Genomic DNA, 27,622 nt, shown 5'->3' with positions numbered 1-27,622 from the left:
TGCGCACCCAGACAGCATGTACGACGAAATGTTAACAAACAAAACACTTCATATTTTATTGTTTATTCCGCGCAAAACCGATCTGATCGAACTCAAAAGGTGTTCTTTGTTTCCGAAATCCGAATGCTATCGATTATAATCGATAGTTCAAACTCACCTCAGAGGGGAATTGAATCACCGTTATTCGGCCACAATGCGCGCGAGCAAGGCAGCAATAATGGGGCGCGCATTTCAAATCAGTTTTTCGATTGAAACCTATGTACCCACTATAGAAAAGTGTAGTATTCCAACTCCTTCATTAAATAAAAACACTTTAATTTTCTTTTATATAATTTATTATTTATTAAGGTTTCATTTGCATGAACTGTTACTGGTTATTATAATTAATTATTGTTAATTACAGGCTATGTTTTAATTGCTAGAGATTAGCAAGTTCTAAAAATTACATTACACATTATTATTCTTATACAGAGTATACCTCTTGACATTTGACATTACACTTAAAACTAAATTGCTAAAAAAAAAAAAACAATTCAAACTTTAATTTTTATTTGGATATATAACAACGCAAGGAAAACAAACAAAAATTAAATGATAAGCCAAAAGTGTTTAAAGAGCACAACTCGTTTGAACAAACACTGAACGATTCGCTGGGGAATTAGCATTGGACTTTTAATTAAATTACACACTAGACAAACCGAGTTATAATTAAAAATACAAACAGAAAATTGAGCTAAACGAAAAGTTAATAGCATATATGTATGCATACATTTATAGCTACAGGAATTTCGCTATAAAACAAAAAATAACGAAACGTGTTAAACCAAACCCCCACCCTCACCACATCTCTACGCCCATCACCAACCGCCATGGCCCCAACCCCCCGAAACCACCCACCGCCTCATATTTACCACTAAAACCACTTGCTGAAAAAAATCATATATTCCCTCCGATACGCCGGTGATAAGAACGCAACGCCAAGGACAATGGCAAAGGCTTTGATAACAGGTCGGAGCGAGATGGGAAGATGTCTCGCTCCCTCTCTGTGAGTATTGAACTACAGCCAAACTTCGCTAGTACGAACCTCAACAACACTTTGGAATTTAAACTTAATCATATTTTGTCCGGTAGACATTATAGAAGTGTAACTTAGAACAATTTCAATGATTATATTGTATTTAGCGGATTGGATTTTAGGTTTTTTTTTTTTTTTGAACAAATTTATAACAAACTACAACGTTTATAAGGGTATGGAGTATGGGGAAGTTAGCTGTAAGCATATTTTAAAATACACATTTTGGCTTTCCTAGTTTCTAATATCGTTCTCTATATTCTTTGTAATGTTCCCAAAACTAAAACTGTTGAAAAATAAAGCTGCGCTTGGAAGTGTTTTTATAGATTACAAAGGGATATCGAAGAAGATTTGTGATATAAATATATATATATAAAAATAATATGCTCTTCTTCATAAAATAAAAACATTGTTCACTGACAAGTTAATTAAATCTCCAATTCAAAAACTGAAGAGTTTGACTTGGAAAGTTTGACTGTACATATGTAGTCCTCTCTCTTTCTTCGAGTGAGACGGCAAATCTAAAAGCAAGCGTTTAATTTCCATCGATTGCAACATCCGTTTGTTTAACTATTAATGAGTTGTGTTTAGCACGTTCTAGACTTAGGGCGAAATAAATATATAATTGTTTGTTTGTTTTTCTATTTTCTTTTTTTTTTTTTGTACTCTTTTTACACTGGTGTTTTGGGGCGGAAGGTGATAACTGGGAAATCGGGGAAATGGGGCTTAAATTTCAACTAAAACCAAATCCGAGCACTGATCTAATGTTCATTCACACCCATGCTCACACGCTCACACACACACACCACTCACTCACGCTCACCACTCATACATATTTACAAATTAAACGTAATTACATAACGAAGATTATTGATAATGGAACGCATTTAGCAGCACCCACCGATCGCCATTCAATATAACATGTAATCAAACTACTTCTTTATACCGAAATCACACACAGAAACAGTTATGGCCAAATGTACCCAAAATGTATCGCTTATGTTTTGGGAAAACCGATTATCGTGATCAGATCATTATTACTGTCATAATATCAAAATAAATGCGAGCTTATATTGCATATTCATCACATATCCATTTGGTTATGTTTAAACTCAAATGAAACCGCGTTAATTTCGTTTACAACACGCAAACCTTATGAATCAGTTTGCTGTATAATGAAGAATGCGTTTGGAACAAGTTGACAAGTACGTAGAAAGCAAAAATCGCGGAAAGTCCCATATTAAATTACACAATTGCTTGATTTGTTAATTGCTTTTGTAAGCCAACTCATTATACATATGTATACTGAAACTTAAAATTGTTTGATTGCCCAAAGCTTGGAAATGTGAATACGAAAACAAAAGGTTCTTCAACCCACGTTCTTTTTGTCAAAAACACATTCAGTTTTTTGGCTGCATTTTCAAATTATCTGATTAATCTTCCTGATACATTTTGGGTTTTGACTTTGCGATTGGCCAGGATTATATTACCGATACTAAGTCGTATGTGGGCATGTGAGCTACCAATGACGTCCATTTCCACACCCAATTAGAAGGCAAACCAGGTTCCATCAGCCCGTCATCGCAGCGTGCTGGTCAGGGTTCGATGCAGGACACTGGGTCGTGTGTGGAGCGACGGTGGCGGTGATGTGTTGCTGTGCGGATCGGGCGTGTCCGGTGCCTCGCCGGCACTCAAGCTACTGGCTGGTGATAGGGTACAGGATGCCGTTTCCGCCTCGCTGAGACAGCTGCTCAGTTGCCGGATCACGCCCTGTGTAGCGTTGGTGCGCTCCTTAAGCTGCTCACGGTCTCGTTCACGCTGCTTCTGATGCTCCTGCTGAAACTTTCTGGCCGCCGTCACATTGACCACACTCACCGACTTCGAGATGGAGCTCTTGACCGATGAGGGAGCCGGCGGCACCAAGGCCAAGGCGGGCGTGGGCGAGGGAGCTAGCTCCTCGAGGGTTAATGTATTTGCTGGCGAACTGTAGCCATCGTCCATTAGACTTTCCATGCCCTGGCCGCCAACCGTCTCTGCTGAATCCACACTCTTCTGTAGGTTCTCTATTAGATAGAGGACAATCCGCTCCAGCTGCTGCGGCGCCTGCGAGGCGGGCAAATCGGGACTGCTGCTCTGCGTGGGCATCTCCGCCTTGATGATTGTCGAGAATTTCTCCTTCATCTCCTGCACCTTTTGCCGGCCCTCCTCCTCATCGAGCAGCGTGTTGACGCACAGAAAGGAATGCACCTTATTACTGCCACGGTCGACCTCCAGAAAGCCCTTGGTGTGCAGGTAAATGAAGCGCCCGTTGCGGGACAGCAGACGGTAGCAGCTCTCGCCATAGTCACTGTTGCAATCGTACATTTGTCGAAGGGCCACAATCACCCAGCGAACGTCGTCCAGGTGCATGAAACAGAAGGGACTAAGGTTGCGCACCTGATTCGAGTGGAGAATACACGATTAGTTGTTATAAACTGTTCAGGGAGATGATGTTAGTATACCAACCTCATCCTTCATATATCCCGCCACCAGACCAATCCTTTGATCACAGTCGATGATGCTGCCGTCGATTAGATGCCTCGTATGGTACTCCAACTGATAGGGTTCTGGCTGCCTATATATGGTCAAGCCCACAGTACCCTCCGTCTCCTCAGGCGGCCGTTCCTCTCGCAGCACCCTGGCCATGGCCACCAGGACAATATCATTGCCGCTGATCCCGTGCAGCGCCGCCTGGGCAATTGCATCGTGCTGGGGCGGGACCGTCGCCGCTTCTGCTGCCACCGCTGCAGCAGCAGCCAGCATATTATTGTTTCTCGAGCGTCGTATCAGCTGGGAGACAATGGGATAGTTGGCAGCGGCACCTCCGGTCAAGGAGGAGTCACTGCGACGAAAGCAGCCATCGATCTTCACCCGCTCGTAATGACGCGTGGCCTCCGCTCGCGTGGAAGCCCTGGCCAAGCGGACTGTAAAGCAGCGGCGATCCATGCGTAGTCGTTCATCAATGGCCGCCAGATGGGCCATTCTCCGCGGGCTGGGTGTTCGTCGGTTGTACGGGTGATCCTCGTCTTCGTCCGCCTCTCCCTGCTGCCGCCCCAGACGGTGTTCCTCCGTCTCCATTTCCTCCTCCTCCAGATCACTGCCCGAGGCTGAGGCCGACGTGGAAGTGGAGTGCTGCTGGGGATTGTGACCCTGCTGCTGGTGGTGCTGATGCTGATAGAACAGGGTCTCTATATCCCTAGGTATTAACTGCTGCCTCAACAGGTCCTGATCGTCGGGATGCGTGATCTGCAGCAGATTCTGGCCATACAAATCGGACTGACAGTGGCCCAATAGCTGCTCCACGCTGGTGGATACCAAAACGATTTGGCCACTGCAGGTTAGGGTGAGGAAACAGCAGTCCAGCAGTTGCATTAGAGTGTCCGTTAAATGCAGACTGGGATTGGGTAGATCTCCGACAGGTGAGGCAGAAATGCCCGTTCCCTTGAGACCGGGTTTCTTGCGACGTCTGGAAGCGGATTTGCCAAAGACATACTGAAGTCGCAGGCCATGGGTGGCGAATCTGAGGACGGCGGTTTTGTCCAGGCGACGGGAGGATTCGGCTGCATGTGGTACCATGGTGGCCAGCTCCTGGATGCTGGCATTAAGCTTATCCCGTCGCTGTTTCTCGGCAAGATTACGGGCCTCCCGTCCGTTTGCTGGATCTGAGGAGCTCCCACTTCCCGATCCCGATCCCGATCCTGTCGAGCCAGCGGATCCTGTGGAGCCCGTGTTGCCCGTCTCTGCTGCTGCCATTTTGGACTTTTCGGGCGTTTTCTGGAGTTACTGCCTCCTTGTTTTTCACTTGTAATCCTCGATTTATGGATTTTCCCCTTTAATTGGCGCCTTGCGGTAAATGAAAATCGTCACTCTCCATAACAGAGTGTACGCTCCGCACTTCTAGAATTGTTATTATGGAAATTTTTCGGCTAAAATATATTTTTTATTACTTTTGCAGCTTTTAGTTTCTTATTTTTGGCTGTTGTGTTGTTTTTTTTGCTGCTTTTAAAGTTTTCAAGGTCTCGCTTATGCTGTGATGTTGTTTTTGTTTTTGCTCGCCTCCCCTCTCTACCGAGCTCTCCTTCGCTCACTGACACACACACACACACGTCACTCTCACGCGACGTACATATGTTTTCTCTTTTCGCTTTCGTACTTTTCCACTTGCTTTTAGTCTTATTATTACTATTATTTGCTTCCCTATTTATTTATGCGTTTCGCCTTGTAGTTTTTTATTTTTCGTTTTTTTTTCGTTTTGATTGCGTTGCGAATCTGAATCTCCTGCTTATTGTTGTTGCTGCTGCTGGTGGCGTTGTTGTTGTTGCGTTTTAATGCCCGCAATAAGAAAATTCGAAGGGCGGGGGTCGTTTTAACAACGCACTTGCTGCTTGCACTAGTTTTTGTTTATACTAAGTGATTAATTGTTTATTTTTAACATTTATTTTATAACAATAAACATTGGCCAGTCTAAAAACTATCGATACATCGATGTAACTGGTTGTCGTACTAAAATTCGCACGTTCACACCGGACGAAGTATCAGAAAACCTCGAACATCTTGTTGCTTGTCGATAACATTGTTGTAATACATGTAATCTATAAGGTGTGAAGTAAATTTTCAGAATATATCGCAACTCCGGATACTTTTTTTAAATATCGCATTACACATTGATGTTATAAAAAAGAGTTATATTTCGTATTGCATTTAACATTTGGATTATTATATTTAGTAACCAGATAACACACAGCAAATCACCGTTTAAATAGAACACAATTGGTTTTATTATTATTATACATTCAAAAAGTTATTAGATTCTTACTGTGGGAAAGTAATAACTTTTGACGTTTCAATAAATCCATAAATATTTTTGCAACAAAATTCGAATAATATCGATATGAGACGTAATGCAATAATATTATCGATTAGCATACTTGATAGCTGTATTGGCGCTCTTTCTCGTTGACAGCATTTCATTTTCTGCCGAAATAGGCTGTTTGTTGAACGTGAATTAACTGAGAAGTTATTATGGATGCCTTTGATCCACGCTCGATTATCAACGGCGGCATGCTGAAGCAGTTTTCCGGCCAAACCGTGAGCATAATGGTTCGCGTTGAAAGCGTCGCGGGATCCACTTTGTTGGCCAGTTCCACGGACAACCACAAGCTGAAGATCAATCTGCCAGGAGAACTGGGCGCCGCCGAAGGAGCCTGGGTGGAGGTCATTGGAGTGCCCCATGGCGCGGACACCCTCAGGGCCAAAGAGGTGGGTGCACTCAATCCATGGAGTCATATACATATATGATCGCAAACCATTTGCCCACTATTCACTTGCAGGTCATTGAGTTTGGCGGCGAGAACATCGACTTCGATAAGGATGGCTATAATGGATTGAGCCACCTGATTAACAATGTCAAGGCCTTCTATCGCAGCGGCTAGGATGTCCACAATTATATTTAAGAATTAATATTATGTACTCTAATGTTATTTTTCTCATTTTCTTGGAAAACACCCAGAGCTGGCATAAACTTTAAATATTATATATTAAAAGCATCTACATATTTTACGAGTACAATTTACGGGTGTTTTCAACCAGTATGTTCTACAACAAAATACTCTCATAATTCCTGTTTTCTTATTAGATCAATAATATAAAGAACACATTCTTAACCGCTCTTGTGTAATAACATTTACTTTCACAATTTGTTATTGTATATATGTTGGTATAAAAAGGCTAACTAGCAGATAATCAATTCAACAGTTGAACAATTAACATAGGGCGAGCCGGCTGACGAGTGATGACCAGTTGCATGGACTCCAAGTCCGTATGCAACTTGAGGGTTATTGCAGCACAGCCGCATTGGCCACCACGCTAGGATTGTTGACCACCTCGCCGAGCGAATCGAGAACCTCCTTTCTGTAGTCATCGAACTCTCCAACAATCTCGTTGATCGTCTGATCCTCAATCACGTAGAGAGTGCAACCTGTTTCACGGATCAAACGCTCGTCGTGGGAGACGATGATCACGCCACCCTCGTACTCGTTGATTGCCTCCGCCAAGGCGTCGATACTCTCGATGTCCAGATTGTTCGTAGGCTCATCGAGAATTAGTACATCCGGCGCACTCAAGCAAAGCTCGGCGAGGGCCACACGGGCTTTCTGACCACCGGAAAGATCCTTCATCTTGATGGTGTGTGCATGACTGACCAAACCAAAGGAACCCAATGCCTTGCGCGCCTTTTCGTGAGGCAGATTGAACAGACGCTGCAGGTACTCCGCAGCCGATTCCTCTGCCGTGAGATGTTCACCTGAGTGCTGATCAAAGCGGCCCACATGAAGTCGGTGATTCTTGCGCTGCTCACCCTCCTGCGGTTCCAATTCACCCAGCAGCAGCTTCAGGAAGGTTGATTTGCCCACACCATTGGGTCCCACGATGGCCACTCGACTAGTTAGATCAATGCCAAAGTCAACCTTGATGAACAGCGGTTTTTGGCTCGGAAAGGCGAAGGTGACATTGTGGACACCCAGAATGGGTGGCTGGAGCTGCGATGGCTCCGGGAAGCGGAACTTGACAATGTATTCCTTGGGCCTGGCCAGCAGCTCCTGCGGTCCCTCATCCTCGTCCTGTTTCTGCTGCTTGGACTTGTTCTTCTCTTGCTTGCGTGTGAGCGATTCCTTTTGCTTCTTTTCCGCTGCCTTCTTCGACTGACCGTGGGCCTTCAGCTCGCGCAGGCGCTTCTCCTGCTTCTCGTACTCCTTGATCATCTCGCGGCGTTTCTGCACATACATCTTCTTGAACATGGAATAGTTGCCCTTGTAGTATTGCAGTTTCTTCTGATCCAAATGTATGATCTCGTTGCAGACGTTGTCCAAGAAACTCTGGTCGTGGGACACGATCAACAGGGTCTTCTTCCAGCCCTGCAGATAGTTGTCCAGCCAAATGACAGCATTAAGATCCAAATGATTGGTCGGTTCGTCGAGCATAAGCAACGTGGGCTCCAGATAGAGAGCTCTTGCTAGGGACACTCTCATGCGCCAGCCTCCGGAGAATTTGTTCGTCGGCCTGTCCTGCATCTCTTTGCTGAAACCCAAACCGGCAAGGATTCTGCGTGCCCTGGCTTCCGCCGAGTAGGCTCCAATGGCTTTCAGTTCCGCGAAGGTATCGTTTAGCTCCTCCTGCACAGTCAAATCGCCACCGACAAACTGTTTCTCCAGTTCATCGGCCTTCTTTAGCATCTCTGTGCGACGCACATCCGCTTCCAGGATTGTATTGATGGCCGTTTTATCGGTAGCTACGACTTCCTGTTCGCAAAGCAGCACATCGATATTGGGCGGTATGGCAAAGGCACGGGTGGCAATATGCCGGAGCAGGGTGGTCTTGCCGTGCCCGTTGGGACCCACCAAACCATAACGGCGTCCATGTGCAATCAATAGGTTGGCGTTCACAAATAGATCGTTACCTAAAAAATAAATGTTCGGGTTTAAAATTCATAATGCACAACGAAAAGTTATAGCAATGATGACTCACCTTTGGCTGAGATGGTGAAATTCTCGATCTTGATGTCCACGGCTTGCTCCAGAGCCGCCTTTTGACCTGCGCTCTTCTGCACCTGCGACATGGTGAAATTGTTGTCCAAGTCCGAGTGACCGGCACCACCCTTCTTCGTCATCACCTCCATTTGGCGTTCGTACTCCTGCTGCTTCTTTTGCTTCTTTTTCTCCTTGTGAGTGAGTTTCTTCTCCTTGGTTTCTTTGCTCTCTTCGAACTTGGGATCTGCCTCGGCTTCGCCGTCCTCGGCGGGTTGGGGTTCAGACTCGGGCTCGGGTTCGGGCTCGACCTTGGGTACGAGCTCAGGTGTCTTTTCCTTGAGACTCACTTTCGCCACTTTTTCGCTAAGGACTTGCGCCACTTCCTGCTCATCAACTTCCTTTTCGGGCTGTTTCTGCTGTTCCTTCTTTGACTCCTTGGCCGCCTTGTTGGACACCTGTTCCTCCTCCTCCTCTTCGCTGTCATTTGGCAGATCTTCGGCGACCTCATCCTCCTCATCATCACTCATGGCGAACTTGTTCTTTTGCTGAGCCTGCTGCTTCTTCTTGGACTTCTTGGAGGCTGGCTTGGCAGCAACCACTTCCACCTCGTCCTCACTGTCCTGGTCGTCCAAGTCCAGCTCCGGTTTATCTTCGTCCGAGAAATCGTCGTTCTTCTTCTTGTTCTTTTTGTTCTTTTTGCTTGGCTGTGGCTTTTTGGCAGCTGGCTTGGATGCCAGAGGCGCCTCATCGTCATCTTCATCGTCCAGGTCGTTGGCAGGCAAACTCTTCTCTGGCTTCTCATCCTCGTCGCTCCAGTCATCATTCCTCTTGCCCTTTTTACCCTTCTTGGCCTGCTTTTTGCCGGCAGACTGCTGTTTGCTCTGATTCGAGGAGGCTATGCTCTCCAGATCCTCGTTGTCCCGATTCTTGGGCGTGACATCCTCGTCGCTGGAGTCGCCGCCGCCACCTCCTCGCTTTCCCTTCTTACCGCCCTTCTTGCTCGTCGGTAGCTTCTTCTCCTGCACTTTCTCCAGCTGCTCCTCGTCGTCATCAAAACGCTCCTTCTTCTTACCCTTGGCCTTGGACATGTCTGTGAATACATAGGGATAAAGAGATGGTATTGTATGGCAAGATGGTACTTGCATTTAGCGCTTGACTCACTTGAATTGATCACAGATTACTACAGCCGCCCTCGAATTTCACGTGCAGAGCTGGCAGTATATAGGTGTATGTAATATCGCTATATACATATGTACTTTGTACAACCAGTTGTGTCGCCAGGGATGATTGCACGCGATATTTTTTTGTTGGACTATCGATGACAGCACATGGAACGAAACTGTGCGATGGAAAAACCGCTAGGTGGCACCAGAAGTGGCAATTTCGATAAACGTTACTTTTAGTATACAAGTGTTGAGAAAAATAAAATAAAATTAGACATTCGTTTGAATAAAATCTGTGATCTCAGTGAAGGTATATGTTGGTATGTTTTAAAACATATCTTATGCTAATATTTAGTATTTAAATGTGTTAGGAAAATCCCAAAACTTATTCGATAGTATTGAATAATCATTTTCGAGATTTTCCATCTAACCGAATAATTGTGTGAATGGAAGTCGACAAGTTAAGTCGCTTGTGAGTTAAATTCATATTTCCGAAAGAAGTTGTCGTGTTCAGTGTCTTTTTAAGTGAACTTTTTATTTCTTTTTCAAAGGTAAGCTTAAAAATTGAAACAAAATTGTTGAGTTCGACACGATCTAGGCACGGTTAAGTGAACAATCCGCGGCAGATTTAATAAGCGTCGCATCCACACACACTTACTTGCAACGCAAGTTCGCGATACACCGAAGAGGCGGCAATGCATAGGCTGATAAACACAGTGACAAAGCGAAACGGTCCGAAAGATTTCTAGTAAATTGAACTTAAAAGGAAAACTGTGTAATTTGTGAAGGCGAAAGTGCAAGAACCCGATATTCAGTTTTTTCGTGTGTGAGCTTCGGGTTTCCTCTCGATTTACAATTATGGCGATCAAAGCAGAATCGTAACGAAAACAAACCGCGAAGCAACAACCCTGACATTTGTATAAATTTATATACGTGTGTGTGTGTGTGAGTTGTGTGCAGATTTACCGGCAAACGAACACAAATGCGTAAAATACAGTGTTAGCTCCTTGTGTGAAACCAAATGCTTGTGTTGTCCGAATAGGAAAACATATTTAGTTTTTTTAACATTTGTAATCGGCGTTCGCTTGTTGTAAAGCTAATTTCTAAACAGCAGGCCTGACAACTCTTGTCTTTCTCGAAAAGTTGCTAAGTAATATTTTCGATAGCCAAAATTACTGTTTTATATGGAAGGAGGAGAATATAGAGCAAAAAGCTTTTTTTTCAGAATTTGCTTACAGTAAAGTACCAAAAAGGGCTAATTCTGGTGAGTAGACTTTACATCGCATACTTCTGAAATAAAATGACTCGGCAATAAAACGTCGCTACTGTAAAAGGTGACAACCCAGGTCTTCAAGGTCAATATTTTTGACAGCCGATATATTGAATTGTTTGCCTATCGCTTCTATAAGTGAATGGGTATTACTGTTTTATGAGAAAATTTACAACAAATAGGCAGAAACTTAGCTTGATTTATTGCACAATCATTCCAGAGCGACATGGACAATCCTGGGCCGTCAAAGCCGCGTAACAAGAAGCCCTTAGCTGAATACTCTACCAGCCCTACCAATTCATCGTCGGATACTGATGATAATGGTAACGTTGATTCCTTAGTCGGATCATCTACAGCTGCAGGACGTAGTTCCGGTGTCAATAGCACAGGCGGTGCTATTGGTGCTATAGGTGCTATAGATGGAAAAGGTGCTTTAGGTGCTATAGATGGAAAAGGTTCCATCGGTAAACAGAGTGCCGGCATAGGACGCAACATTATTGACGGCGACCTGCCGGTGTCCAATGCCAATGCCACAAACGCGAATCTTTCTGCTCATCGGGATAGCTCTAGCTTCAAAGACTCGAACACTGAGCAGGATAAAAATAGTAAGCATAAATAAATAAATAATTGAACCAGCATCTGTAGCGTATTCTAACACATCTCATGTAAACCCACTTAGGTACTATGATTATGACTTCAAAGACAACAAGGGACAAGAGACCTTCTGAACCCCACAGACGCCGTAGCCCACGTCCACATCTCCGTCAGTATATGCGCAGCAGGCGCGAACTTGAAGCGTGCGATTTAGGTCTGATGGGGTGGACTGGGGAATTCCCAAAGCTAACGCCCATATCCAACATCGAAAGTAACTCGGATAAAAATCCGTTGGTGAGTAGAGGGGATGACGGTGCTGTCCAGGAGACGAGCTGGCCTGCTGCTGTCTGTTCAAGCTTATAGAACATACCTCTCTGTATACTCATGTCCAATCCACAAATGGGCTAATTTGAATCTCCCTTTCGGTCGGCATATATTACACATAATTACACATATTACACATAATGAATCAAAGTACTTTGAGTATAAACTTATACTCAAATAGCCCCATCGAAGTAAACATAAAAATATTGTAAATAATCTTGGGACGGAAATTTTAATACATCCAAAGAGCTTAAGGTTTCTAGTTTAATTATTTATTGGCTAATGCCCTAGGTTTATTCCAATTCCAATCCAAACTTGGTAACTGGTATACAGAGGACTATGTTTGTTTTTTGTGTGTCCGTTAGAGCGCGGACAGCGTTTTGTTTGTTCTGTATTATTGTATTTCTCAACACGAAATCGTATCTGTGCTTATCTCAAATCTCAACCAAACAATACACAATCTGCACACGACGTCAATAGTCGACGGCCAAGTCAGGTGTACTGCCATGGAGTGGCCTAAAGGTTTTTCCGAGAGTGGAACCGCAAGAGGAGACAGCAGCAGGTTCAGCAAAGCCGGCTCATATCACTAATAAATCTATGGAGCAGCAGCAGCAGCAGCAGCAGCAGCAGCAGCAGCAGCAGCAGCAGTCTCTAACAACGCCGATAATGACATCGCAACTCGACGCCACCGGGGGGGAATTGGATGAAGCCATTAAAAAACCTTTGAACACAAATAACAATCCAAATGCAATTGGTACTGCAACCACATCCAGTTCCAGTACAACAGCAACCAACATGCAACCATCAGACTTAAACAATCAGGTGGAGACCCTAAAAAAATGTTATGCCAAGAGTCGGAAATATCGCAGACTTACTAACCATTGACCTTCTCTTCCGCTTGTTTCGTTCCCCTTAGGTTGAAGTTAATAAACAGGATACCTCGCACAAATCTCTTATAGAAACTAAGGACGCTATGTCCGCTCGCATCATAAAACGTTCCATGTCCACCCATGATTCGCCTCCGATGCATTCGCGTTGTTCCATGCGCTTCAGTAGCCAAACGCCGCTGACCGATGAGACGAACAAAATGAAAAATGACGAAAAAGAAACATGCACCGACACCTCTTTTAAAGTTATTTACGCACGCCTAAAGCAAACAGGCGTCGAACGAGATCTCTTTATACGCAGCTCTGGAATTCCAAGGACTCGCACCAATGGTAACCCAGCCCCAAAGGTGGCGGAGATAGAGCATGTCCCGGTGGTGAAGGATAAGACGGTGGCAAAGGAAGAGGCGGTGGTAAAGGGCAAGGAAGGATTGGCCAATCCGTCCAGCGTTATGCCCCAGACGCCTACCTTGGCGGTCACTGGAAAGCGGGTGTCGAAGCCCAAGGTGCCCAAAGGGGCAAGTCCACCGAGTGAGGGCTGGACCTCCACCATGGCGGTGAAGGGGAATTCTCGGGCTGATGCAGCCAACTACACCAACAGCAGCTCGTGCAGTTCACCGATTGGTAATTCCAACATTCGCAGGCGCAGGTAGATATATTGTATATATATACACATTTCGATCTCTATATAGTCTGTATTTTCATGTCCAGATCCCACGCAAAAGCAGCCCCTAAGAAGTCAAAGCCTTGTGCGAGCTGCACGGCTTCGGTTCATCCGTCTGGACCTAAGTTGTGCAAGGTAATTTACGAAATGCTATTGGACATTCAAAGGCCTATAATATCCTTTTGCAGAAGTGTATCTATGAGAAGGGATTTGCCAAAAAGAGATGGTTGGACAAGGCTGCAGGAAATTATCGTCATCGTGATGATGATGATTACGACAGTGACATCAGTATGGTAGAAGTCACCGTGGAAGATGAAATATCCGTTCCACAGGCGGAGAAAAAGCAGTTAGAAAACGTGGTGCAGCAGACCGCTACAAAGGAACAAGAGGTTGTTGTAATTGGAGGGCGCAAGGCTGTAGCCATCAAAGCCGATCCGATTGGTTTCAATATGAAAGTGTGAGTCGGTTTAGTTCCAAGACCAACGCAAAGACCTACGAAACCCACAGTTATTTATATGTATTTCCCCAAATTATCAGGATTCCAAAACAGATCAATTTGACTGGCCTTAAAACGATCTCAAAGGACAATGTTAGCTCCAATTTGGTGCAGAGCCTGACCGATTCCCACGTCGGATGCCAGATAGTGATGGCCGTTATGAAAATCATGACGATGAAGGTAAAATGTCTAGGTCATCGTAAAGTTAAAGTTCGTAATCCCATCTCATCGCATCCCATCCCATACCATACAGGAACGTGTAAATATGGCGCAGGTTTGCAAAACTTGGTCCATGATCAGTCAGGATAGGAGTGTGTGGCGCACAGTCACGCTACGCCATACCCATATCAGCAACTGGCCGTGCTTTATCCGTGAACTCGCAAAGAATGGCACTCGCGAACTGGACATGCTGGGCACGATTTTGCCGAGTCAAGATATTCTCGCTAATCTCGACCTTAGCGTCCTGAAATCATTGCGCGTTCTTCGCACTTGTCCAGTAGATGACCAGTTCATTTATGCGATCTTTCGTAACTTGCCCCAACTGCTGGAGCTAAGGGCAATCTGCTGCAGTCCAACTTATAGTTTTTCCAACCTGGAACAGAAATGCGCTGAGCTTCGCGTGCTCGAAATCCTAATGACGGACCACAGAAGCAAAGTGGAATCACTAGACTCTCTGGGCAACCTGTTGCATCTAACCGAGTTGAATATTCGTGGAGTGAATTATATAGGCTCGCAGGACTTCAGCTTCTTGAAGAAACTATTAAAACTGAAGGTGCTAGTGTTGTCTTCATGCCAGGGCATGAATACCAAGGAATTTGGCCTGAAAGTGCTGCCCTATCTAACGGATCTACGCAGACTCCGCTTGGAAAATAAGCACATGGTCAATACCACTTTTCCGCTGTACCACATTATGGGTGGTATAGCCAGCGGTGGTACGGTAAACCAACTGGAGCTGGTGAACGTCGAGGTGGATGACCTTCTAACCTCGTTGATTGGAATATGCACTACTGTTACGGACCTGCTGCTGGTCCCAAAGTGTCTTCAAAATTCGGCCAACGTGATCTATTCCGTGATGCGTGCCGTTCGCGAAAATGCCTCACAGCTTCGCGTGTTCCGCCTGGGATTGGTTACCCAGCTGTTAAGTGCAACGGGTGAGCTGTACAAGGGAAGTAAGAAGGATGTGATCCCCGTGCAGCGCCCTGTACCGGGAGTTCCGGTTGACGATGACCTAAATTATTGTGCTCCCGACGACTGTTGCACCGAAACAGATCACACAGAATGCGTGACCTTTTTGCCCGCCAAGCGCCTGCTGATGATTCTGCGCGATGTGGCACCAACAACTTTTGTTACGTTTGTCAAGGTGAACATGTTCAACAGCACCATGGTTACCTTCCTCAAGCCTCCAAAGCCGACAAACAATTCCTAGATGCCATAAGTTAGCTCATATTTAAGCCCTCCCAGTAGCAGAGAATGCCAAGACTGAGTCTTTTCGAGAAGCATCACTCCCAAACACCACACCACATTTAAACACACTCTCAACAATTTCCTTGAACGACGTTCAGTACGTTTCGTTGTCCCAAGCGGTGGACGATGCAATCAGCTTGTAATGAACATAAAACAAAAACCTGTAAACACAATAAATAAATGGGTTAATTGCTGGGGCGTACTAAATCGACTTAAATCACAGTTTTGGGAAGTGAACTATAAATTTCACTATAGAATTATAGTACTTATGTAAGATTGCGTGTAAGTTCTGTTGGTCCTGCTGGCCCTGCGAAGTTGTACTCATTACAATCGAACATGAATGACACAATTAAAAAATATAATTCATACGCAAAACAACCCATCATCTTCGTACAAAGACATTGTTTTTATTGCATTTAAATATAAGATCTTAATAATAAATCTCCAAAAATATACAGTACACTTTGTTTAAAGATATCTCTTGTTATTCTTGAAAAAAAAATGTCGACGAAATGTATAATACAAATGCAGCTGAGTTTTGTTCTCCGTTGACATTTCGTTGCGTCGCGTCGCGTCATGTGGATCGAGAATACATATATGTATGTATATAAGTATATAAAAATACGTACGACATGCGTGCACCACGTTCGGATTGGGATGAAGCTGACATGGCAAGGTGTAAGAAAATAAATTATGTTCGCAGCTGGCATAGGCACATGGTCGGGAATCCTATAGTTAGTACTGTGCGTACTGCAACCTCGGCTCAATATCGAAGTGCACTTTGGACATGGTCTAGGGCTAGGGCTAGGGCTAGAGCTAGAGTTAGGGGTAGGGCTAGTTGTACTCCTGTTTTGGGAAGTAGTCGGGAACAAACACGTGTATGATGATGCCAGTGGTCATGAGGGCAAAGTAAACGATGACGGCGACCCACCAGAGGATGCGCTCCCAGCGCCGCACCTCCAAATTGCGCAGCACACCGATCCCCACCAGCAAACCGGCCAAGGCACCGGACAAATGCGCCACATAGCCAATCTGATCGTGCTGGTCGGTCAAGTGGCGGTACACCGAGGTACCCAAGTCGGTGAAGCAGAAGACCAGGAAGGCCAGCAGCTGGACAATGGCGTACTCCATCTCCGAGTAGTTCTATTTGGCCACCAGAAGGTAATGATGGAATATCAAATAGTATCAAAAATATCAACGACTTACCATTATTATCGTGGCAATGTGCGCTGTGATCAGTGCGTATACTCCACCCGATGCGCCCGCCAGAAAGATGCGAGGACTGGTGAGCGAGGTGCCCATGGAACCGGCTAGCACGCCAGCCAGGTAGACCAGACCCACGCGCCACCAGTGATGCACCAGCTCCAGGGCGATGCCCAGAAAGATCTGGATAATCAGGTTCATCATCAGATGCATGATGCCCACGTGGACGAACATGTAGCTAACAAAGCGCCATCCCTCATAGCGCTTGTACGGATTGTAGATGAACAAGGTGGCCGCCGGTCCACTTGTGCTCTCGCCTATGCGATCCTGGTAGTTGGGATCGTCCCTGAACATAGCACATTAATAGTTAATAGATATTATCATATGCAACCAATTGTACCATCACTACTCACTGGAAATGTATGACGTCCACGAGGAACATGATGATCTCGATGATCGAGAAGAGCACCATGGTGAGCGGCGGCGGGCAGATGGACATTTGCTTCTCGTAGGCACCGTCGGGCTCATCGCCCTCCAAGGGCTTCGGTGGCGGCACAACGTAGCGACAGTAGCGGGTCAGCATGTTGCGCACCATCCACTTGTGGCGCAGGGACATCGCATAGAACTCCTCGAAGTCCAGGTGGCCGTCGTTGTCCTGGTCGCTGCGCTTCAGGATCTGGTCGGCGATGTAGGCGGGAATGTCCCGGCAATAGCCATCCGAGATCAGTTCCTTCAGCTCGTGCGTGTTGATCAGCCCATCTCTGTCAGAGTCGTGCTGTGTGAGAGGCATATATAGTTGGTTGGTTAGTCATCGTGGTTAGGCTCACACATATGAACTTGGTAAGTCAACATTTACTACTCAGTAGGCCATATACTAAAGCGTCATGGGGGCTTGAAAATATTAGGGATTCAAACTCTCAGTTCCCAGCTGAAATTCCGTGTGGTCGGACAGACCCGCACCGAATCCAGAAAAAACAACAACATCTTGGAAACACCGATTACAATTGGGTACATATCATATCTCCTACCTCTTACAACTAGACTACTGACTCATCTCTAGAAGGAAGTAAAGAAACTACCATTGCCATCAACAATGTTGCCATCGGTTAATGATATAATTATTTAGTATAAACTATACTTATCAGTTTATTTGTATCTTCGCCTCAAGATTCAACCGAGAACGATGTCGCAACTGATGGAGATGACCCGCCACGTGACCTCTTGGCTTGGCTGGACACCGACGCCCACATGCGACGTCGAGGCGGAGGAAGAGCCGATGCAGGAATCATCCGGCATTATGACCGTACTGGTTCTCTACCTGGGCATGGCCGGCATCTTTGCGGTCCTGAGTCTCTGCACCACGACCAGCGACAACCAAGTGCGGGCTCGGGCCAAGCGGGAACTGGTGGCCATGGAGCGCCGCCAGTTGCAGCGTCTGGAGCGGCAGGGCAGGACAACTGGCTTAACTCTGCCGCCAAACTGGCCGACCGCCATGCCATCGCTGATCCGCGAAGTGGCTGCTTCAAGGCGTCCAGTCGTTCAGCTGCAAGAGCAAGAGCGATTGCAGATGCGTCTGCTCCAGCTGACGGATCAGAAGGAGCAGGAGTTGCCGGATTCTCAGGCTTGGCACGATGCTGTGGATGTGGAAGAGGAGGAGCAGCAGACCACCAGTTGCCTCGCTCCCAAGAGCCAAAATTCCACTTTCTTTGACATTCCCTTGGACTCTGAATAAATCCCATCCACCCGAAGAACTATTCCAAATCATTGCGTAGCGGCATGAGTTCACAAATAAACAAGTCCCCACATATTAATATGTTTGTTGAGTGATTTTTCCCCTTTTTGATTGCTTCACCAGCAGCAGCACTTGCAACACAGCCGCGAATGCTGTCGGGCCAAAAAGTGGCCATAAATGGGCAGGAATGAATGCCACAGATCGAGACGAGAAACTAGAAATCCAAAACGGGGCTAATCGAAAACAAATCGAAACAATGTCACTTGAAGTTGCACAAAGGCCTACAAAGTTATAGTTAACTAAACGCAACTGATGGTTTTTGCAAAAGGTCAGTACCCACTGATAACTACAAAAGGATCTATTCCTTTCAGAAGTTCGAAATTCTCAATTGCGATTTCGCCAATAGAAAGTCCCTATATGGATGTTACTGTCTTATCGATTTGTGTTCCCGGTTCTCGATCATAAAAAACATTTGTCATAGATAAGCTGCTCTGCACTGACCCTTTTAAGTATGGTTTATTTTTTATTATTTAGCCGTCTGCCTTTTTCGAATTTGTCTATTTATAAATGTAATTCAAAGGTATCTGGTACTGGGAAATATTCACAAAACTCTAGTTTAAACAAATGGGTTTCCAGAACTTAATCGGAATACAAACAATGGCACATCATCAGCTCACTCTATGGATACGTTCATCACATTTCAGTTATAGTTAAGTAAATAACTGCAAACTGGGATAACAAAGAAAAACAAGCGAAAAGTCAATGCTCGCACTTAAAAGTTAGATTCACGCAAAAAAAAAAAAGAAAAGACAATGGCATATACTATAGGTAATTAGATAGATGCACATGTACGTGTACACATGTAGCCTCCTTTCCAGTCGTAAACTAATATATTACACCTTTAGGTGTTCTTTAAAAAGAACAGAACAGGGGAAAAAACAACCAAAAAGTTGGATAACCAGGCGATAAGCTGCCAGTGGTTATGGAGTCTCGCGGGGATTGGGACTTAGTCATAGTCGTCAAGTGTTGTTGGTCATTGCATTTGCTGGCTTTATGATTCGGAACACACAAAAGCCACTTGGTCAGTTTGTTAGAAATATGGCTTTCGGAAATAGTTAATTGTAAAAGCATTCGAACACCTGAAGTTCCAAAACTTTCCTATACTAGCCAACAGACAACTTAAGATTTACTCTTTGGCACAGCTCAATGAAAATAATACCAACGAAAATGGTCATCTATCAGGTATTTTCCCATATCAGAAAGACTGTTATCTCTGACATATCAAACATGATATTTCAAAAATATCAAAATGATACAGTCCCCTTCGAGTTCAAGTTGAACTTTGCAACGAATAATGTTGGTTGAAAGGATAATTGGTGTTTTTATTTATTAATTTATTTATTTTTTTTTTGACAAAATATGCTCTATATGCTTGCCATTATTTGGTGTGTACTTTATTTTGGTTGTTATATCATGGCTAGATTATTGAATCAACGCTCGGGAAACCCAAACAGAGTATTTTGGCCACTTGAATGTTTGGAGCGAGGGAATTCAGATAAGATTGCCAGCCGAGAGAGTAGGAATGTGTCTGGAATGCCGATTTGCAGCGGCATCGAATGGGCTTGGATTGGATGGGCAGCTCATCTTGTATGCTAATCGTATGGTCAGAATACCTACATATGTATGTACATATCAGACCAAATCTACCAGGAGAGAGTGCTAACTAAACTGGAATCGAAGCGGCCTCAACTGATGGATTCGTAGATAGAATCCCCCTGTTGCCGGGGGCCATTGAACGCGATATGAACGCTTAACACTCTATATGGCTATAAACAAATGGTGAATCAAGGAGGAGTATGTGTACGTCGAGGCACTCGCAGTGGCAGAAATCGAAAAGCAGAAATCCACAAATTGTTAAATTGATAATGGTAACACTCGGGCAAACAGGTGGGCGGTGGGTGTCAACGGGGGACGGTGGGCCAGTGGGGGTTAAGTGACTAACGCCACCAAAGAATAAAGCAACAACAAAGACAGAACTCAAAGCGAACAAACAATAATTTATAACCGGTTTTTTTCTTGCTGTTTTCCCCCAACCCTCTGTCACGATAAGAAAACTCAGTCCCCCAGCAGTAGCCCCCCTATTTTTTTTTTTTTTTTTTTTTTGCACCACACACGATTTTTCAATGTTAAGAAAACAAACTGCATCGAAAAATAGCTCATAAAATGTGATACGAAATTCTAGGAAGGTGCAAAGTTGAGTGACAGACACACGGTGATGGGTTAAATACACCGAAATGTTGAATTATGATTGTGTGGTATAAATACATATAGCAGTTGATTCTCTAGACAATATAATCGAATTCTTAACTCACTATAATCTCACGTATTTATTAATCACCGCAAGATACAGGGTTTTTTTTTACACCCAACCGCTTGACCTTAAGTTTGTTCCACTGTTGGCATGTTTGCAAACAAAAGCATCTGATTGTGTCGCTTTTCGCCCGCCGGCCCATTGAAGGGTTAAAGGTGGGGTTTTTTTTTTGGTGGAGTGCGAAGAGAGAAGAGCGACGACATAGCAAATCGATGCTCAGATGATTCATCGAACTCAACTTTCACCGAGGGTGAGAAGAAGATGGCAATAGGGCAGCCCACCCCACAAGCACAAGCATCTCCATTCACATGCACGTATAGCTGTGTGTGTGTGACTGCCGCGAAGTGCCGGCTGAGTGTTTTAATTACAGTTGTTCTTCTGTTTTTCGCCAATTTCCCATGCATTAATATGTTGCAATTTCACAAGATCTCAGCATAAACCCTCTGTTTCTTACCGGCCAGTTTTAACTGGAATAATTACTCGTAGCTGGTTCTAATGGATTAACCACTATGTGCTCTCCAAAATGACTTGAAAACTACTAGAAATTAATTATTCCCTCACCTTAATCCTACATTTCCGGAATTCTATCCGATAATAATGAGGCATAACTATTAAATCAACGTTAAAGCATCACAGATTTAGTTTAAGAATATAGTGCTAAGTAAACAGTAATTCCTTAATAGTTCTAGTTACCATGGCTACTACTTGGTTAGCTGGCTCTTCATACATAAAATATCTAAGACTTAGGATGAGCTCCTACTTGTGCTGGGAAAACTGTGGGATTTGCGAGTATTATAAGTTCTACGTACCTTGTCAAATATCTCGTGCATTTTGCGCCGATCCTCGGGCTCTTGGCTGTTCGTCTGATTGAGCGGTATTTCCTCCATATCGATGGTGTCCTGTCGCAGCGTTTGTGGACGCGAAGGGGGCGATCGTCGCTCGGCCGGAATCGTGGGATATAGCCCATTCTCGACGTCCCGCTGCTGCTGCAATTGCAGTTGTTGGGCGGGCGTTTGGCTTTGCTGGCGATTCACTGTTTTCACGGGCATTTTTGCGGCCACTTCTTGTTGTTTGGCTTTTCGATGCAATGCGATGCGATTTGTTTGAATTCGAATTCGGAGTGCGGAAATGCCGTTACCGTTAGCCAAAAAGTGCAATTACGCTGCTCATTGGCCGCGGTTTGATTTACGATAAGATTAAGAGCGGGCCATAAAGCGCGTAGCACCTGCAAAACAGCGAAGCGAACTAAAAAAAAAATTAACAACACCAACCGACTTCTCGCACCAATGAAACCAAACTGCGCGACTGTGCAGTGTGACCAGCTGCTGGAGCAGCACAAATGACACTCTACCCAGGAGTTGTGAATAAAAATAATCAAATCCCGCATGCAACCCAATCTGGCAACGCTGAAAGGCGGTTAAATTTAAAAAAGATAATGAATAGTATTTATTTGGGCACTTTTAATAAGTCATTTATTTTAAAGTTTTTCTTAGTTTTGATTAGTTTTTTTTTTTAAATACTTTTATAACAATCAATTAACAAAAAATAAAACCCCAAAGCAAATAAAACGACTTCAATAATCAATGTATATATATATTGTCTAAAAATTATATGCCAAAAATAAAATATCTAAAAAAAAAAAAACTAAATATGTGAGTCCTATTATTATTGTTATTATTGACTTAAAAATGAAATATATATTTTACTTTAAATCAATTAAATGCCATTAAATATTGACTTACACAGCGCTTATTAATAGGTAGTCTAGCTATCATCAAGTAAATTATAGTCGAAAATAAAAAATAAGTAAACATCTTGAGAAATATTACACATATTCATATAACTGTTTGTTTTAGGATATCCGGCTCCTTTTTTTTACTCCTTCTATAGTTGTAAAATCAAAGTATTTGGCACATAAATAACACTCACTATACTATATTCGAATTAAAATTCCATTTAGTTAGTAATTGAATCAAGTGTCGAGACAGTTAATTTGACAAAATCGTTCCCATTTATTTCCCGACCAAATCGGCAGGGATTTGACTTGGAAGAGATTCTCGAAGCAACCCAGGCGGGATCTGAAAAATGTGGATTAAGGTGGGTTATTGGGTAAAACGCAAATGAAAGTATGCAGACTGACCTGTGCAAGGCCAAACTGAAGGCGAACTTTGGACCGATCCCTGGAATCTCCTGCAATTGCTTAACGTTTCCATTGTTGAGCAGATCCAGAAAACATCTAGTATTATTGGCCATCCAGGCCTTGGGCGCAGGTTTCACTTTTCGCGGACGTTTCTTCTGCACTGCACCTCGAGGGCGTGGTATCGCATCCGTCTCGTTTTTCACAACAACGGAGGTGGCATGTTCCCGGATTCCCGCCAGCCGCGTGCTGCGCCGCAAATTCGTCACCTTGGGAATGGCGCCGTAGTTCTGCGAACGCATGCTATTCGCTAGACGCATGGAACGACGAAGGCATGGCTGCTGTGGCGAAGCCACTATTGTCTCCTCCATTGGCTGGATGCCGCTAAGTTCTCGCTGAGAGTTGGATGCCCGCAGACTGATGGGACTGATGGTGGTGTTGAACAGCTGGCAGCGTACAGTTGTGGGCACAGTGTTGGCAACAATTGACTGTTGGACCTTGGACGACTCCTTGTGCTCGGCCTCTTCGGCAATGCCCATTAGCGTGGAGTTCTGGCTGCTGGCTTGTCTGGTCTCAAGCCCTGTTGGAGGAGGCATTAGATGCCTATCCTTATCGCTATCGCTATGGAAACCCAACAGACTAAGACTGTTGTCCGTGATGTGTATGGATGAGAGCTCCAGCGTGGTCTCCTCCAGCTCCAATAGCTTGCGAGCCCTACGGAGAAAGATATGGGAGGATTAGAGCATGTTCGCTTTGCGTCCATTCCGTGTTACTCACCTTTTCTTGGCTTTGGGCGTCATGCCAAGTTCGGAGCGAGTTCGATGGAGCACGCCGCTCAGCGGCTTGGTCGTGCTATATTTGGAGCTCGGAACCACTAGGCTGTTATGATTGGCGGCGTTGGGCTTGATGGCCGTCGAGGTGCATAGCGCTTGGCGGAGGACGTGTGTTGTCCGTGCGGCCAGCGATTGCTGCAATCAGAGCGAGATGGGTGAATGAAACTCGAGTAACTGCATCGTTCGACTTGCGGTCAGTGCGGTTGGGTTGGGTTCGGTATAGTTTGGTTTCTCTATATAAACAATCCACACTCGCGGCGGTGGCGTAGTGTGTCATGGAACAGCCCAGTGAGAAGACGCAGGAGGAGAAGAAGGGCGAGAATGAACAGAAAGATCGCCAAAGTCGGGAAGTTATAGAAGTGGCATCCGATCAAGGAAATTCGCCAGACTCAACAGAAAGTAATCCAGATGTCCAGAAGTCACCTAAACGAATTGATGTTGAGAAACCAAAGGAGGAGGATTCAAATAACAGCGAAGAAGTACCGGATTTAGAAGATGGTCGTGTGAAAAAGGAGGAATGGGTGGCGAAGTTGGACAAACCGGAAGTTGCTGAAGTGGAGCACATTGGAAAACAACTAGCCGAAGAGATTGATTCGAAAGTAATCGACAGACCGGAGCTCAAAGGCATAGAGGAGCTTGAGAAAAGTATTCCCCAGTTGAATCAAACATTTGGTGATAAGTTGTTGGAAGGAGATAATGAGCCTGAGGCGAAATCAAAGGATAAGCTGGCAGAGAAGGCGGACAGAGAGAAGATAGCAGAAATCTCAGCGAGTGAGATTCAGCTCACTGGCAATCTAGAAGCTCCAGATCCAGATCCACATGAAGACAAACAAGATGAACGAAACGAGAAGGTGAATAGAGAGCACCCAGACAGGGTGGAGAATCCTGTAGAGCAACAAAAGGACGCAGCCAAGCCAGAAGAAGATCTGCCCAACGAGCAGGTAACACAGTTCCTTCGCCAACTGGTCAGCCAGATGTGGCCCGAGCTGGGCGCCAATCCGGAACTTCGTCTTGAAAGGGCGAGTGCCAAGGGCGACAACTATTTGGGTGTGGTGTGGCGCCTACAGGCGGCCTCCGATTCGAAACGCAGCCTGGTGGTTAAGCTGCCGCCACAGAATCGCGTGCGCCGCAAGCAATTCTTTGCACGACCATGTTTCCTGCGCGAGACGGCAGCATATGAGGTTTTTCTGCCGCTGACTGCGTTGATGCAGGATAAGTGGAAGATAACCGGATATGATCGTTTCCGGCAGCACGCGCTCTGTTTTGGAACTCGCCAGGATGAGCCCAACGAGTGCATCGTGCTGGAGGATCTAACCTGTGCCGGCTTCTCACTGCACAATCGCTTTCTCGACCTACCCGTCGAGCATGTGCGTCGCGTTATGCTTACATATGCCAAATTACATGCGATATCATTGGCCGGGAAGCGGCAGTTGCCCGAGAAAATGCAACAACTGCAGCAGCTGGTGGATATCTTTGAGCAGCGACGCGATGATCATGCCTTGGGTGTCTACTTCGAGAATCTGAAGGGAAGCGCCCTATCTGCACTGCTCGCACCGGCAGATGATGCATACAGAGTTCGTCTGGAGGCATATTTCGCCAGGGGATCGTACTTTGAGCTGCTGCTGCCTTTGGTCAGCGGATCCAATTGCGAACCCTTCGCTGTCATCTGCCACGGCGATTGCTGGAATAACAACATTCTCTACAAGATTGCAGAGCGGGGAGATCTCGAGGACGTGCGCCTGATCGACTGGCAACTGATGCGATATGCCTCGCCGGTCACCGATCTAGCGTACTTCCTCTTCACCTGCACATCGCGGCGATTCCGGCAGCGGCACCTCGAAAGTATGCTCCACGATTACTACGAAGAGTTGGGCCAGCAGCTGATTAGGTAAGTGAAAGTATGAGAATCCTAGAGCTTCAACTATTGTATTGTGTTCGCAACAGACTAGGCGAGCGGGTGGAGCAACTTTTTCCCCGTCCTGCATTCGATGAACAGGTGGCTACCAAAGCGGCCGTGGGCCTGCTCCTTGCCATGATGGTTCTACCCATTGTAACGATGCAGGGTCAGGATGTGCCCGACCTTCAGGCGATCAGCGAGCGGATCGAGGCGGGGGCCACAACGGATCTTCATGGAGCTGGTTTCCTGGGCGCGGGCAACGAGGCTACTTTTAAACAGCGTATACGCGAGGTGATCCTCGACTGTGTGGACTTTAACTACATATAGATGGCTCACCTTCTGGCGCGCCACTTGCATCGGATTCAGGCGAAGCTTCTTGGCACTGGTGCCAAAACGCAGGGTGGACAACGTCTCGCTGAGATCGCATCGATGCGGACTGATGCAGGCCAGAAAGGTCAGATACGACTGCGCGGTTAGCGACGCTGCAAAGAATTAAAAAGGGAAGAAGTTGCAGTTAAGATTTATAGTAGTCATATAGTGCTAATCAATAAAGGCTTGAACCCAAATGGTTCCATTAACTAAATGAACATGAGACGATCCCAAACGGAGCACTTACCCTGCAGAACTGTGGTAAGGACGCTGTCGCGGTATGGTATAACTGTGTGTCCCGCCGCCATGGACATCACCACCTTGTTGATGCTCAGCAGGCCCAGATTGATGTTGACGCCCTCCTGCCTGGCCACGCCCTCGTGCCCAGTTCGCCGCACGCCCTCCGAACCGGCCAGATCCACAATATTCATCCGCGAGTGATGGGTTTTATTCTTTACGTGAATGGTTACTATGGCATGGGATCGCGAACTATTGGAATTCATATTGGTGGGACGAACGCGTCGATTGCCAGTGCCCAGCTCCAAGATGTGATTCAGATCCGCCTGGCTGTGCAATGGAAGGCAGGTGCATCGCTGGCAACGCGCCGCCACCATGGGCATATGTGGCGTGGAGCCCAGCAGATCGAAGGGTTTCTCATTGTAGATCTCTATGAAGGAGGCGTACACCTGAATCGCGTCCTTGTTGTTTTCCTGCCGGGCGGTCACGCGCTCAAAAATGTCGCTCAGGGCGCGAGGCAGAATACCCAGATGCTCGGGCAGTATCTGTAGAGGATTAAAAGCGATAGATCATAGGGTAAGACTTATGCCACTGTGTTTTTGAGTGATCTCGTGCAGAGGATCAACCGATGGCTAAACCCAAAAACCCACCTTATCCGGAGGAGTCATGCCCATCGAGTAGCTCTTGCCCGTACCCGTCTGGCCGTAGGCGAGTGCGGTGCACTGGAATCCCTCGAGCAGCTTGTCCACCAGCGGCAGGATCAGCGCCTGGTACATCTCATCCTGGCTAATGGTCGCGGGAAAGGCGTGATCGAAGTGGAATTCATTCTGCTCCACCATTAACGACTGCAAAGCGAGATGGCGGTCATATACCGTTAGATGTGCACATAGCCAATGGTGGGGCACATACCTTTCCGTCGCTCCATGGTGGAAACTGGACGACGCTGGGCTCCCGACGCCCCAAGAACTGGCGGTACGGCGCCTCGCGGACCGCAATCCGAACTGCGCTTAATTTGGCGCCCTCCATGCAGATTGATGGATTGAAGTTGTTTGAATAATGCTTGCATTCACCGTAAGTATTTTACTTTTTTAACGAAGCCAAGCGTCATTTGTATTTCAAATTGCGATTTTGGCAGTGTGACCATCGCGGCAATAACATTAAAAACTGTCTGGGTTGGTGTCATGGATATTTACATTGAGGCTTGTGACCTTGCTTTCGGTACGTGTATATTGTAGGGGCTGCCTCTATTTTAAACATAAGTTGATGTTAAGCGATTTAATCTTGCCGAAAATAAATACAACTTAACTTGTTTTGAAAACATACCCTGCACAATGGCATCGCTATTGGTTA

General features: G+C 45.6%; 8 protein-coding genes across 12 annotated transcripts; 4 read left to right on the top strand and 4 right to left on the bottom strand.

Annotated features, from left to right (window-relative positions):
• Positions 1 to 317: 317 nt before the first annotated feature.
• On the bottom strand, positions 318 to 5,607 carry LOC6619892. Its single transcript, XM_002044068.2, has 2 exons — positions 3,578 to 5,607; positions 318 to 3,508 (listed from the first exon to the last, which is right to left on the bottom strand). Exons 1-2 carry the CDS (start codon positions 4,862 to 4,864, stop codon positions 2,651 to 2,653), a joined length of 2,145 nt encoding a protein of 714 aa, XP_002044104.1. The 5' UTR covers positions 4,865 to 5,607; the 3' UTR covers positions 318 to 2,650.
• Positions 5,608 to 6,029: 422 nt separating this feature from the next.
• On the top strand, positions 6,030 to 6,774 carry LOC6619891 (replication protein A 14 kDa subunit). The gene is made up of 2 exons (XM_002044067.2): positions 6,030 to 6,370; positions 6,442 to 6,774. The coding sequence occupies exons 1-2, from the start codon at positions 6,134 to 6,136 to the stop codon at positions 6,541 to 6,543; spliced, it is 339 nt and encodes a 112-aa protein (XP_002044103.1). The 5' UTR covers positions 6,030 to 6,133; the 3' UTR covers positions 6,544 to 6,774.
• A 4-nt stretch (positions 6,775 to 6,778) lies between these two features.
• LOC6619890 (ATP-binding cassette sub-family F member 1) lies at positions 6,779 to 9,904 on the bottom strand. Its single transcript, XM_002044066.2, has 3 exons — positions 9,796 to 9,904; positions 8,633 to 9,724; positions 6,779 to 8,564 (listed from the first exon to the last, which is right to left on the bottom strand). The coding sequence occupies exons 2-3, from the start codon at positions 9,720 to 9,722 to the stop codon at positions 6,946 to 6,948; spliced, it is 2,709 nt and encodes a 902-aa protein (XP_002044102.1). The 5' UTR covers positions 9,723 to 9,724; positions 9,796 to 9,904; the 3' UTR covers positions 6,779 to 6,945.
• A 332-nt stretch (positions 9,905 to 10,236) lies between these two features.
• On the top strand, positions 10,237 to 15,953 carry LOC6619888. Of its 4 annotated transcripts, none has more exons than XM_032724539.1 (9): positions 10,237 to 10,348; positions 11,288 to 11,672; positions 11,747 to 11,955; positions 12,466 to 12,807; positions 12,902 to 13,518; positions 13,581 to 13,668; positions 13,722 to 13,990; positions 14,071 to 14,209; positions 14,283 to 15,953. In XM_032724539.1, exons 2-9 carry the CDS (start codon positions 11,294 to 11,296, stop codon positions 15,453 to 15,455), a joined length of 3,216 nt encoding a protein of 1,071 aa, XP_032580430.1. In that variant the 5' UTR covers positions 10,237 to 10,348; positions 11,288 to 11,293; the 3' UTR covers positions 15,456 to 15,953. The 4 variants fall into 4 exon arrangements, with proteins under 4 accessions (XP_032580430.1, XP_002044100.2, XP_032580432.1 ...); XM_002044064.2 differs by having other exon boundaries at positions 10,238 to 10,348; positions 12,589 to 12,807; XM_032724540.1 differs by lacking the exon at positions 10,237 to 10,348 and adding an exon at positions 10,812 to 11,061.
• LOC6619885 (protein rhomboid) lies at positions 15,881 to 22,100 on the bottom strand. Its single transcript, XM_002044061.2, has 4 exons — positions 21,609 to 22,100; positions 17,110 to 17,471; positions 16,700 to 17,042; positions 15,881 to 16,636 (listed from the first exon to the last, which is right to left on the bottom strand). Exons 1-4 carry the CDS (start codon positions 21,846 to 21,848, stop codon positions 16,328 to 16,330), a joined length of 1,254 nt encoding a protein of 417 aa, XP_002044097.1. The 5' UTR covers positions 21,849 to 22,100; the 3' UTR covers positions 15,881 to 16,327.
• Positions 17,513 to 18,507, top strand: LOC6619886. 2 transcript variants are annotated; one of them, XM_032724542.1, is made up of 2 exons: positions 17,513 to 17,536; positions 17,865 to 18,507. In XM_032724542.1, exons 1-2 carry the CDS (start codon positions 17,528 to 17,530, stop codon positions 18,426 to 18,428), a joined length of 573 nt encoding a protein of 190 aa, XP_032580433.1. In that variant the 5' UTR covers positions 17,513 to 17,527; the 3' UTR covers positions 18,429 to 18,507. The 2 variants fall into 2 exon arrangements, with proteins under 2 accessions (XP_032580433.1, XP_002044098.1); XM_002044062.2 differs by lacking the exon at positions 17,513 to 17,536 and adding an exon at positions 17,561 to 17,704.
• A 384-nt stretch (positions 22,101 to 22,484) lies between the features above and the next one.
• On the bottom strand, positions 22,485 to 27,415 carry LOC6619883 (kinesin-like protein Nod). Its single transcript, XM_032725603.1, has 7 exons — positions 27,182 to 27,415; positions 26,923 to 27,117; positions 26,283 to 26,817; positions 26,003 to 26,148; positions 23,714 to 23,904; positions 22,940 to 23,650; positions 22,485 to 22,877 (listed from the first exon to the last, which is right to left on the bottom strand). Exons 1-7 carry the CDS (start codon positions 27,296 to 27,298, stop codon positions 22,772 to 22,774), a joined length of 2,001 nt encoding a protein of 666 aa, XP_032581494.1. The 5' UTR covers positions 27,299 to 27,415; the 3' UTR covers positions 22,485 to 22,771.
• On the top strand, positions 24,030 to 26,253 carry LOC6619884. Its single transcript, XM_002044060.2, has 2 exons — positions 24,030 to 25,657; positions 25,714 to 26,253. Exons 1-2 carry the CDS (start codon positions 24,045 to 24,047, stop codon positions 25,991 to 25,993), a joined length of 1,893 nt encoding a protein of 630 aa, XP_002044096.1. The 5' UTR covers positions 24,030 to 24,044; the 3' UTR covers positions 25,994 to 26,253.
• Positions 27,416 to 27,622: the final 207 nt, after the last annotated feature.

This window comes from Drosophila sechellia, chromosome X, assembly GCF_004382195.2.
Source record: "Drosophila sechellia strain sech25 chromosome X, ASM438219v1, whole genome shotgun sequence".
Lineage (NCBI taxonomy): Eukaryota > Metazoa > Arthropoda > Insecta > Diptera > Drosophilidae > Drosophila > Drosophila sechellia.
The sequence above is the reverse complement of the archived record's forward strand: the minus strand, read 5'-3'. Positions and strand labels throughout refer to the sequence as shown.

Coding starts and splice junctions, on each gene's coding strand:
- LOC6619891 (XM_002044067.2), top strand. CDS start 6,134: ATGGATGCCTTTGATCCACGCTCGATTATCAACGGCGGCATGCTGAAG. Junction 6,371..6,441: donor ACACCCTCAGGGCCAAAGAG/GTGGGTGCACTC, acceptor ATTCACTTGCAG/GTCATTGAGTTTGGCGGCGA.
- LOC6619883 (XM_032725603.1), bottom strand. CDS start 27,298: ATGGAGGGCGCCAAATTAAGCGCAGTTCGGATTGCGGTCCGCGAGGCG. Junction 27,118..27,181: donor CACCATGGAGCGACGGAAAG/GTATGTGCCCCA, acceptor CTCGCTTTGCAG/TCGTTAATGGTGGAGCAGAA. Junction 26,818..26,922: donor GCATGACTCCTCCGGATAAG/GTGGGTTTTTGG, acceptor AATCCTCTACAG/ATACTGCCCGAGCATCTGGG.
- LOC6619884 (XM_002044060.2), top strand. CDS start 24,045: ATGGAACAGCCCAGTGAGAAGACGCAGGAGGAGAAGAAGGGCGAGAAT. Junction 25,658..25,713: donor TTGGGCCAGCAGCTGATTAG/GTAAGTGAAAGT, acceptor TGTTCGCAACAG/ACTAGGCGAGCGGGTGGAGC.
- LOC6619885 (XM_002044061.2), bottom strand. CDS start 21,848: ATGCCCGTGAAAACAGTGAATCGCCAGCAAAGCCAAACGCCCGCCCAA. Junction 17,472..21,608: donor TGCACGAGATATTTGACAAG/GTACGTAGAACT, acceptor CCTCTCACACAG/CACGACTCTGACAGAGATGG. Junction 16,637..16,699: donor ACATTGCCACGATAATAATG/GTAAGTCGTTGA, acceptor GTGGCCAAATAG/AACTACTCGGAGATGGAGTA.
- LOC6619892 (XM_002044068.2), bottom strand. CDS start 4,864: ATGGCAGCAGCAGAGACGGGCAACACGGGCTCCACAGGATCCGCTGGC. Junction 3,509..3,577: donor CGGGATATATGAAGGATGAG/GTTGGTATACTA, acceptor CACTCGAATCAG/GTGCGCAACCTTAGTCCCTT.
- LOC6619888 (XM_032724539.1), top strand. CDS start 11,294: ATGGACAATCCTGGGCCGTCAAAGCCGCGTAACAAGAAGCCCTTAGCT. Junction 13,519..13,580: donor TCCAACATTCGCAGGCGCAG/GTAGATATATTG, acceptor TTTCATGTCCAG/ATCCCACGCAAAAGCAGCCC. Junction 14,210..14,282: donor TGAAAATCATGACGATGAAG/GTAAAATGTCTA, acceptor CATACCATACAG/GAACGTGTAAATATGGCGCA.
- LOC6619890 (XM_002044066.2), bottom strand. CDS start 9,722: ATGTCCAAGGCCAAGGGTAAGAAGAAGGAGCGTTTTGATGACGACGAG. Junction 8,565..8,632: donor TTTCACCATCTCAGCCAAAG/GTGAGTCATCAT, acceptor TTTATTTTTTAG/GTAACGATCTATTTGTGAAC.